The 11489-nt window shown below is 44.4% G+C and overlaps 1 protein-coding gene across 1 annotated transcript; it reads right to left on the reverse strand.

The window, feature by feature from the left end:
• Positions 1–138: 138 nt before the first annotated feature.
• Positions 139–10691, reverse strand: LOC123484942 (band 3 anion exchange protein). The gene is made up of 21 exons (XM_045215744.1): positions 10553–10691; positions 8538–8569; positions 8362–8442; positions 8169–8224; positions 7453–7556; positions 7291–7337; positions 7024–7189; positions 6625–6833; positions 6424–6466; positions 5972–6156; positions 5590–5797; positions 5143–5346; positions 4854–5002; positions 4460–4654; positions 3529–3774; positions 3233–3322; positions 2919–3085; positions 2596–2837; positions 2273–2442; positions 1602–1775; positions 139–1178 (listed from the first exon to the last, which is right to left on the reverse strand). The coding sequence occupies exons 3-21, from the start codon at positions 8386–8388 to the stop codon at positions 1101–1103; spliced, it is 2760 nt and encodes a 919-aa protein (XP_045071679.1). The 5' UTR covers positions 8389–8442; positions 8538–8569; positions 10553–10691; the 3' UTR covers positions 139–1100.
• Positions 10692–11489: the final 798 nt, after the last annotated feature.

Below are 11489 nucleotides of genomic sequence, written 5' to 3' on the forward strand. Positions count from 1 at the left end.
ACTTTCCAATGAGCGCACTGCCTCGTTAAACCGCGTTGGAGTGGCGCCCTTCTCAGCGCTCCTGTGGACCAGCACTGTCAGCCCTCCTCCCATTGATGAATAAAGTGGTCTTAAATTAAGAAATTAAATGGTTTTGAGTCAAATTAAAAATTTATTTAATTGGTAGGGTGGTGAAAATCAAAACAGCAGTTGTACAGTGATTCAAGCACACATCAACGTACAATAAACCAAATATACAGCTGTCCTTTTACACCTCTCCCTGATCGATGATAAAATTGTGTAATAGTCCTATAGTCAGATCTTATTGCTGTGATTCATTTGTCATATTTACACATTTCTCCTCCTCCACATCATCATAATATTGTTACAATTCATTCAGCGATTAATCAATCAATTTCCTATATGTATCCCTCCCACCTTTGCAATCCTGAAAGCATTACATCCTGAGGTAAATATGTATTTGGGTATAAGGACTGTGAATGAGTGACACCACTGGACACCCAAAAATAGAACTAAGATGATTTTACCGCCATACTCACACTTTCTATCATTAGCTTGCAAATAAACAAAACAGCAAGAACAAAAGGTAATCTACATAATCATTTCATTCAATAAGCAGACAATTCATCACAATGAAGCATAAAACCAAACTGTAACAAAGGAGAACAATTTAACTAGGATATAAAATAGGCTACAGAACAAAGGATAAAATAACAGTCCCATAGAAAAGCATTTTTGTGTGACTTAGAATATTGCATTTATCTATTTATCTGCCTAATACTGATGGGACTATATTTTGGGCATTATTTGGGTATTTGAGAGATGAATGTTAATTGTCATATCAATAATGTAGAATATTAGGCTACCTGTCATTAAAAAGGTTTGAATGCTTACCTGAGACCTTCATTTTAGCTTGGCGCACAACCATACCCAATTGCAATGACGTTTAAGGACAGTTGGCTAAAAATACATTTTCCTAAAGGATATATTTTGATGGCACATACTAATAAATGTGTTAGACACCAGTCACTATTAAAGCATTGTTTGAGTTCACTGGATCCTCTCAGTGAGTTGAGAAGTGAAAAGTCGTGTCCATGTGTTCATGGCAACGGGGACTCGTTGTACATATCCTCTCCTGGCTCCTCTTCAAACTTCACCTTGCCGTCAGAGGCATCCAGCTGCAACAGGACACACAGTCTCATTAGAGAAATGCACACAGTTTAGTCGAGCCACACTGATTTAGCTGAGGCAGAATTTATTCTAAACCTCCTGAAATGGTTTGAAAGAAAACATTTCCAATAGAAATGAAACTGAACCCAATATGTAGAAAATGAATAGCTACACTGTCATTCTATTGATCACAAGATGATCAACAGCTGAATGGGTATTTAGAAAATGTTCTCTGCAGATTCCATCATGTCAATACTGGTCTCATCTGTATGTGATTTAGCTAACTCTTCTGACCACTCATCAGCATGACAACAATAGTTGTCTAAAGCACATAACATAAGGTCCTGACCTGAGACCAGGCTCCTACCCATAACACATGCATGTGCCTGTGATTGTAGTTAACCACATTACAACATTTGTGTGCCACTTACACATTTCATTTCCTTGTCAGTGAAGAGTGTTCCAGTGATGGCCATGCGCAGAGGGATGGTGAGGATGAGGACGAAGGGCAGAGCCAGGGAGAAGGCACTCATCTTCACCATCCAGAGAGCTCCTAAACACACCATCTGGATCAGAGTGAACAAGTGCATCTTCATGGTAGTTACCTACAGTAAGGAGATGAGAGAAGGAGGGTTCAGACAGGGGCAACACATTGGATATATACTTATATTTACCAGGGGCGCAACTTTCACTGGGGACGGGGGGGACATGTCCCCCCCACATTCTGAAATTGCATTTTTGTCCCCCCAGATTTATAATTGGAATGTGATACAAAACGAGGCAACAGTGTGCTTTAGGACCATGCGGACGCCTCAGAGCGGTCAGGTAGGCTGTTTGGAGTGTTTATCCGACTGTATAAAAATAAAATACAAAATAATGTCCCCCCCCCACACTTCTAAAACAAAAGTTGCACCCCTGATATTTACTATGGTGTAAAACTTGTAAGTGCAAAGGTCATTTATGATTATTCAGATAATGACATTGTGATTGCCACAGTGTGTTATTGTGTAGGAATTGTCTGGTATGTTTCATAAATGAAATAATGATATAAAATGATGAAACAGAGAGGAGGATGATTGGAGGATGGAGAGAGGCAGCATACCCTTTGTGCGTAGGCGTCAGTAGGATAGTATTTCCTGGGTACAATAAGTAGAAGTATTCTGTCCCACATCTGGATCCCACTGAGTGAGGTTATACCCATGTAGAGGAAGATTCCAAACAGAGCAGTCATTGGAATCATCTTCAGGATAGGCTCCAAGAGAATAGACACACCTGGGAATAGCAGGAACAACAATATTTCTCAGACATTTTTAGGAGATCAACAAAGGACTGTGCTGGCCTTTTGTTTAGACATCCAGTGTTCTGTCTGTTCGTCAGTAGTGACTGCATCAGCTAAATCTCAGTAGCCTATATGGTAGCACTTACCGACCATGGCGGCCACAAGCATGCCGCTGATCCTTTGCTCCAGCACCTTCTCGATCTCAGGCTTAGGTCCCTTGCTCATGACAGTGAGGGCGTTGGCATGGGTGACAGAACGCACGGTGGCGGCACTCAGCCAGGGCACCCCAAACAGGGAGGCGATGCCTCCCATGGTGACCAGGATGAGCAGGTCCAGATGGAAACCAGAGCCCTTCACCATCTTCCTCTCTGGTTTGCTCACAATCAGCCTGGAAAGGTCAGAGGCCAAACAATGAGAGGAGGCTTAGCGGTTGGGGAGGGACTATGGACATGAAGATGATGTTACTAACGTAGTGATCTGGGACTCGAGGAAGATGAGGATGAAGACCAGCAGGGCTGGCACGCAACACGCGCCCATCATCCAGGCAGGGAAAGGCTTCTTCTCTCCCATGGGGTTGATGAACCAGCCTCTGGCGTCGGGGTTGGACACCTTAAGACCCTTGGGCACCACAAGTTTCTGCCAGGGGACACACAAAATACATATGCTGTATTTAATCTATTACTAGATATCCCTTTTTACATGAAACAGTTTGAGGATAGAGTAATATGTTATACACAGAGATCACCTTTTAGTCAAGGCAACACAAACCTATAAATCACTAACCTGAGTGTAGGCATCCTCAATGGTGATATCCACAGCGATCATGAAGAAAATGGCGATGGGAACACCGAAATCTCCAATCATCCGACGAATCTGGTGATAGGGAAAGCATATAAAGTGAAGGCTATCACACACAGAACACAGAGGGGGCTCTCCAGCCCTAAAATACCCTATCCTGATTCATCTCTCCTCAATACTGTTCAGCAGCAACATACTGAATAAGCACCAGGTTGTTAAAAGTTCGCTTTGTTCACAGACATACAGTAGTCATCACTGTTGAAAAAAGCTGCAGCTCTTACCGGTCCAGGGAGGAAGTGGCCATTTTTGAACTGACGGAGGAAGTATGCAATGAAGAAACACCCGAACATAAGACACATGGAAAGCAGGGCGGTGTTGGGGTAGGCCCTCTCAAGTACGACCTCGTGCACTGTCTTGTTGCCATCATCATGTAACTCTATGTGCTCCTTCACCACCGGGTGGAAAGGGTTTTCCAGGGAGTCGTTCAAGTGCTCGTAGTTCAGAATCAGAGGGTGAGCTTTGAAGATCTGAATAACAAGAGAAGAAAAGTAGGTATGTAGATGAGTTAGCAGCGGAGGACAGGAGGGGTGTGAAGGAAAGGAGAAAGACAGGTTTTATTTTTGTATTTACAGTTTGGTATTTTATTAGGATCCCCATTAGCTGTTGCAAAAGCAGCAGCTACTCTTCCTGGGGTCCACACAAAACATGAAACATGACATAATACAGAACATTAATAGACAAGAACAGCTCAAGGACAGAACTACATACATTTTTTAAAAAGGCACACGTAACCTACATATCAATACATACACACAAACTATCTAGGTCAAATAGGGGAGAGGCATTGTGCCATGAGGTGTTGCTTTATCTGTTTTTTGAAACCTGGTTTGCTGTTTATTTGAGCAATATGAGATGGAATGGAGTTCCATGCAATAATGGCTCTATATAATACTGTACGCTTTCTTGAATTTGTTCTGGATTTGGGGACTGTAAAAAGACCCCTGGTGGCATGTCTGGTGGGGTAAGTGTGTGTGTCAGAGCTGTGTGTAAGTTGACTATGCAAACAATTTGGGATTTTCAACACATTAATGTTTCTTATAAAAAGAAGAAGTGATGCAGTCAGTTTAGGTATAAAAAAAAGTGCCTTGGATGGTGGATGGATGTAAATGTTGGGATGGATGTGAGGAGATGAGGTGGAGTGATGTGTGGTACCTTGATGAGCTTGCTGAAGGTCTCGTAGATGAAGATGAGGGAGATGAGGATCGAGAAGATCTCCTGGGTGAAGCGGGAGATGAATTTGACCAGGAAGCTGCCCTCCACGGCCACGATGACCACCACGATGATCACCAGCCACAAGCCTACCCAGATACGGCCCACAATGTACTCAATCTCCTGGGACTTGCAAAACTAGACAATGGGATTGATAAAAATAAGTTGCTTATGTTAACGATGTACTTGCATTGTAACTTTTAAATTCACAGTTATCATAATAGCCTAAAATGACTGACATCCTGATGACTTAAAGCAGTGATGGCTCAGCATACTGTCATCAGGGGTCAGAGCTAGGGCTCATTGAGCTGTCATGTGAAAGTTCTATGGTACATACCGCAAAGAAGGCCTCCTCAAACACCAGCAGTGGTCCAGAGAAGCCGATGACCAGTGTAGGCTGGGCTGCCAAGAAGGCGAAGATGATGCCCTGGACGCAGGTGGAGATCATCAGCTCAGACACGCCCATCATGTGCTCCGTCTTATCGGCTGGAGGCAGAGGTCAGGGGGATGAAGGTCATGATTTTAACCACTATTATGTAGGCCTACATACAAATCCTACATAGAGTCAGTCAGTGCTCCTGTCCTCTATGATACTAGGTGGGTCCCTCCTTCAGACATGAACTCACCCAGCAGGCCTCCGAAGGTGATGGCAGGGGACAGGGCAGCGAAGTAGATGAAGATGACAGCAGCCAGGACCTGGGGGTCGAGGGCGTCTGTGAAGTCACTGATGTAATGGCGGTACCGCCGCTTCATGTCCTTTATCATCCCGCCGAAGGGAATGCCTGTCCGGGCCAGCGGGTCTTCTCTGGGCTCCTCATCGGCCTCATCAGCTGGATAAAACAAAACAAATAATGACTCAAAATGAGCACAGACAGAGCAAGTGTTTTGGACGGGTTTAAACTAGAATCTCCAGAATCTCTGCATTTTCAAAACATCAATCAATTTTATTTGGAAAATCATATTAGAAGGAAATGTAGGCCAAACGTAAACAATCCCTAATTTGGAAATTGAATTAACAAGTTATATGTAGATTTAGATTAGTTGTAACTACAAGGTTAGTCTGTGTGACTGACCTTTGGCCCCGCCACCAAACATGATTCGGGTGTCAGAGGGGCGGAGTCTGTCCTTCAGCATCTTCTTCTGGAAGTTGATGATTGGCTCGAGCATGCCCTCGTCCTGGATCTCAGTGGGCGGGATGACGATGCTGCAGTCCATGAAATCAGCGATGGCATTGGTCAACTCCTTGTTAGTCTGGGCTAGGTAAGCCTCCAGACTAAAGACCTGTAGGACCGGAGACGTGGGGAGAGCAGGGTTAGCTATTGTAAAACACTGAAAAGTTTAATCTAGATACTATCTCCTCATTCTTCCCTCTCCTATCTTCCCATTCCTTCCCTCACCCCTTGCGCTCCCTGGCCTTAATAAGTCTCATTCCTCTTTCCACTCCTATTTTCTCACCCAGTCAGCCATAAGGGCAGCCATGGCACGGCCACTCTCATGGTAGTCCACTCCTGCCTGGCTAGGGCCCACCAGCACAAAGATGAAGCGCACCGGCACAGGGGCCTCCAGGGCCCCCTCTATCACCACAGAGTCCCCCAGCCTGACGAAGGCCACGGCAGGCTTCTCCAGGGAGTCCATCACCCCTGGAACACACATAGAGCTTAGATTACGAGGTCCCCTGTAGCTCAGTTGGTAGAGCACGGCGCTTGCAACGCCAGGGTTGTGGGTTCGTTTCCCACGGGGGGCCAGTATGAAAAATGTATAGTCGCTCTCGATAAGAGCGTCTGCTAAATGATGTAAATGTAAATTACAGAGTCTCCATACTTTTTAGAATAAATGGTTGAATAGGCAAATCAGACAGAGTTTCCAGTTGGTGGTGAGTTGTATTTCACTTTTCACACACAGCCTACCTGAGAGGACAATGGAGGCTTCCACACTATCAGTTGTATCTCTCTGAAAAGCGAAGGGTGGAAGGTCAGTTAGTGAGATATTGGGAGAGAGAGAAAGATAGATTTATCAAAGAAAGAGGGTGAGAGGTTGAATGAAGTCATGAAGTGCTGGAGTGATATTGAGATTTAGCGGTGGGATATAGCTCCTAAGCCTAGTGTTACCTGCTTGGTGACAGAGAAGGTCTGCATCTCGATGTCTCCTCCCACGGGTTGAGCCCCAGCTCCCTCAGACTGACTGCGTCTCTGCAGTAGAGCCCTCAGCAGGCCATCTCTATCAGTGGCACGGATCTCACCCTTGTTCTGCAATTCATCCACCACCTTCTCAGCCACAGCAGACAGACTGCTGGCCTGCAGGTCCAGAATGACCGCACCTGAACACACACAGACATAGTTTTGGGATAGGTCAAACATGGCCTGTTGCTGCCTGCCACCTAGTGTTGGAAATACAGATTCATATGGTGGCTTTGAGAAAAGATTCATTTGATAATAACCTCATGAAATTATCCAGATTATGTCCAGAAATTATTACAGATTGAGTGATAATTTGGCCCAGATAGTCACCTGTGCTCATGATCTTGCGAAGCTGGATCAGACTCTTGAAGGTAAGGTAGGAGACGTGGGAGGGGCCCCACTTGCCCGTTGCTGGGTTCAAATTCTCCTCATAGCCCACCCAGCGGCCTGTCTCCTGCCAGCTGCTGCCCATGAGCTCGTTCAGCTCCACATAGGCCTGAGACACACACAATGTCATGATCAGGTTCAAAATGCCAACTGCCTTTTCAATATACCAGGTATCCATTGATTTGAAGCTATACCCCAAATGGAGCTTACCTGAGCATCCCCTCTGGTGTTGGCGTTGGTGTTCAGGTTCAGATAGGCTGAAATACAGAGAGGGAGTGTTCAGTCCTAGCACTCCATTGGAGGTGTACTTGTGTAGGAGAGACATACAGAGGGGTGTAGAGAGAATGTGTTGATTGGGCGTTTAGTGCTCACCCTCTGGGTCGGTGTGAATGACGATGCTCTGGATTGCCTGGTCGCTGTCCTCTTCCTGCCTGCTCTGCTCCAGGTCATAGTTGCCACTGTGGCCCGGTGGGGTCCTGGGGAGGGAGGGGGAGGGGGGAGAACCAGGTTAGTGAGGGGGGCACAGGACGCAGGTGTGCTGCTCCTCACCAGATCTTACAGACAACAGGCTAGGTTGTGCTCCTTTCTTTTATGAAATGGCGCAAGTCAGCCCCCTTGACAGAGAGAAGGATTTGCAATTTTTTGAAAAATAAATTTTAAAAAACGTCCATCCATGCACCTGCAGCTCCTGATGTTTTGTGTTCTGGCCAAAAGGGGCAGCAAAAGCCTGTAGTTTATATTCTGTATCGTCAGAACCATTCGCTGGTTGTGTTACCAGAGATTGGTGACTTCAGTGAGAGACTTGGGCAAGCTCTGCATTATCGGTCCTGCCTTCTCAGATAAGGATGTCATGCTGGCTTAGGCCAGTGGGGGGTGGAGTTGTATAATAACTTACAGTAGGCCTACTTCTGATCACTCTCACTGACAATCTTTAGACAACCAGTTGATGTATATGTTGACAATATGATGTTATAGACACTTTCACCCATTCATTTAATTCCTTATAATATGGTTCAGGTTGGACTTCTTGTATGAGGAAATGCAAATTAGACAAACAAATACAACTTTTAAGAGGGGGAAGCACACACGGTCTGATCGGAGATGGGAAGGCAGAGTCACTCTCCTCCTCATAGGACATGACATCCTGGATGGAATCAGAGAGAGAGGGGGGGGGGTCAATGTAAAATATGTAAATAAAATGTAACAAATACTTTGAATTGACAATTCATATTTCCCCATCCCATCTACTGCATTATTGCAATAAAAATGTGTTTTGTCCACCTCTCCAAAAGACAGATCGTTCTCCATTGTAGTGTGTCAGTGCTTGCTTCGTCTGTCCTTTCAGCAACGTTTGTGCATACCCTGCAATGTGAATGCACATTGACATAAATGAACAAACACAAACACACTAGAATTAGACACATGAAATACAGACATGCATTTAACCTTTATTTTACCATTGAGATGAACAATCTCTTACAAGACAGACCTGGCCAAAAAAGCAAAACACTACAGTTTAAAAACATATATTTACACATTGAGCAGCAAGATGGTTTTGGGGAATTGTGGTGCAATGAAGGGTCAAAACATTGACAGGCCCTCACTTCATTTTCCATCATAGTGTTTACCCTAGCTTTAAACACATGTAAAGGGAGGAGCTCCTGTAATTTCCAGGACTTCTTGAAGCTCATTCCAAATGGAAGGGGCAGAGAACTGGAACCTTTTTCCCCTAGCTCTGTATGGGCCTTCGGCACAGTCAACCATCCACAGTCATGTGAGCGCAGGTGATAGTTGTCATTTGTCTGCTGGACAATGTAGGTACACAGGTGAAAAGGAGCTGTCTCAGTATGGCCTTGTAAATAAAAACGTACCAATGATTTAGTCTCCGAAGAGCTAAGGAATGCCAGCCCACTCTCATATAGAGGGGGGATATTAGGGGATTCCCTCTAATGTCACAATCAATGGTTCAACAGTGACATCGAATAAGACCTTGCTCTAGTCTAGACCTCTCAGCTCTATTTTGACAATTTTAGGGGTTGGGGGAGGGGCTTATGGCCCTGGCCCTGAAGAATAATACTGGGAATGCTTGAGACTCAACTACCCCTGCATCAGTTCTATAACTGGGGCAATCTGGGGTAAACTCTAACTGGGGTAATCTGGGGTAAACTCTATCTGGGGTAATCTGGGGTAAACTCTAAATGGACTGTTTTTGTCATGTTTTCATGGGCTCCTCATACACACAGTGAAGCCAAATTGGTCACAATGTGTGACAAGCCCAACCAACAGAGCATATGAACCTCTACACAAGTAAACCTTATAAGCACACTTATGACACATTTTGAGGCCCATTTAATCAAGATACCGCCAGCTCGTGTCACAGCCGCTATGAGTCGTGCTCCTAACCATGAGTCAGCCGTTGAGACAGTGTGGCCCATGCAGTGGTTTGAGTGGGAGACTCACAGAGTCTTATCTCTGGGTTACGCCCTTCTCAGGCCAGACAGACACCCTAGTGCTCTAGTCATCCATTACAGTAATTTACAATATTACAACTCATACTGTAAAAACTATTTTGTACAGTAACACGTCATTTAACAGATCTACTCTACTCCAAATACAGTAAAGAAAAAAGAGGCTGTTGGTAACTCGTGGTACAATGACAGACATTAAAAGCTTGAAGTGTACAGTAAGAACTAGAATATTTTAATGTGTATTAACTTAACATTGTGTCTTCATATATCTGGTTACACAATGAATATGTAGTGCTCCAAATACACATAAAAGAATGTTGATTAGAAATACTATGCAACTGTATATAACATTGGAACAACAGAGGCTGCTGGACAGATAAGAAGACACTGTTCACTACCACCATAATCTCTCAAACCTTGTGACCCTGAGCTTTTTTAACCTCCGTCGACCACTAAATTGAGGTGAGCGGGAAAACAAAAAAAAGTCAACTTTCTTCACATATACCATCACTAATTAAACTGATGAAGAGAAGCGTGATGTTAGTTGTTGTTTGAAACATCATGGGCCACAACCAAACACTACAGACCTTCAATTGTACTATACAACTCACACATAATGCTCGTTAGATTTGACAGTATTTTTTGTACCAATTACAAACTAGAAAAAAAACACCTGGGTCATTGTACGGTTAGTTAGCAACAGACTAATTGCAAGACTTGGGTTGTAGAAAGAAAAACTAAAAAAAAAGGATTTATCCTATTTGTAACTTGCAGCTATGTCATTCCAAAAATTAATTCTCACTGACAGGCTTGTATGATACACTTTTAGTATAAACCTCAGATACATCTGAGTTAATGGAAAGTTAGATAAAGTTGTCTGTAGCATATTCCATTCAAATCCCTACCTTTTCTCACCTGTACCCCACTCAACACCACTGACCCCCAAGCCCCCTCAATGACAGACCCCAGTAATGGACCCCTGGCCTGGGAGGCCACACCCTTACCTGCACCAAGGTGATCCAGCCTGGTCTGTGGCAGTAGAAATAGGTTGATCGCCACGATGCGAACGTAAACGTACCCAATGATAGAGTGACCTGGGGCTGATGGAGAGACACAGAGAGAGAAAGAGAGAAAATGGAGGGAACACCCATTTGAAAGTATGTTGGCCCAAGAAAAGAAATTGAAAAAAAAAAACGCTGTACTACGTTCAGCACCAAAGGGGATAGAGAGATAAGGCCTGTGTGACAGACAAACAGCCCTATCGATGTGGCCCACCTTGGGCCAGGGATATCCCAACCCTCCTCTCTCCCTCCGCCCTCTGTTTGGAATGGGGCCAAGTCAGGACATAGGGTGCCAGAGAGACCAAACCTGTATGGGCCAACAGGGCCAGCTTCACCCTGCATGGAGGGGAAAGGGGGCATAAAGGGGGGCACTCTATCAGGACGTGAGCATCTTGACTTCTGACGTCATCTTGTTTACGTACTAGGGATTCCCTTCTATGAAGGGAGGGATTCCCCCTCATGATGACCTTGAGAGGGTTTTATTATTAAATTAAACTTTTTTCCATTAAGCGCTGCCAAATTTATAAGCAGGCCTCGGTCACACTTTATTTGGATAGTCCGGATTTTCCATCAGTAGATGCTCTACAGATGGTCATACTATCAACAATCTGTTAATAAGCAACTCCTTGCTAAGGTTACGGTTAGGGTTAGGTTTAGAATAAGGGTTAGAGTAAGGTTTAAGGTTAGGGCTAGGGTTAGAGTTAAGTTTAGGGTTAGGATAAGGATAAGGGTTAAGGTTAGGGTTAGAGCTAGGGTTAGTAGATACTTAGTTGAAATGTTACTAATAATCTGTAGATAGTCTGTAGAGCATCTACAAATGGACTATCCAAATAAAGTGTTACCCAGGCCCCCACTGAACATTACATACTGTAACTCCCCC

This window comes from Coregonus clupeaformis, unplaced genomic scaffold (assembly GCF_020615455.1).
Source record: "Coregonus clupeaformis isolate EN_2021a unplaced genomic scaffold, ASM2061545v1 scaf0504, whole genome shotgun sequence".
Lineage (NCBI taxonomy): Eukaryota > Metazoa > Chordata > Actinopteri > Salmoniformes > Salmonidae > Coregonus > Coregonus clupeaformis.

Coding starts and splice junctions, on each gene's coding strand:
- LOC123484942 (XM_045215744.1), bottom strand. CDS start 8,388: ATGGAGAACGATCTGTCTTTTGGAGAG. Junction 8,225..8,361: donor ACGATCTGTCTTTTGGAGAG/GTGGACAAAACA, acceptor GATTCCATCCAG/GATGTCATGTCCTATGAGGA. Junction 5,798..5,971: donor CTGCCCTTATGGCTGACTGG/GTGAGAAAATAG, acceptor CCGGTCCTACAG/GTCTTTAGTCTGGAGGCTTA.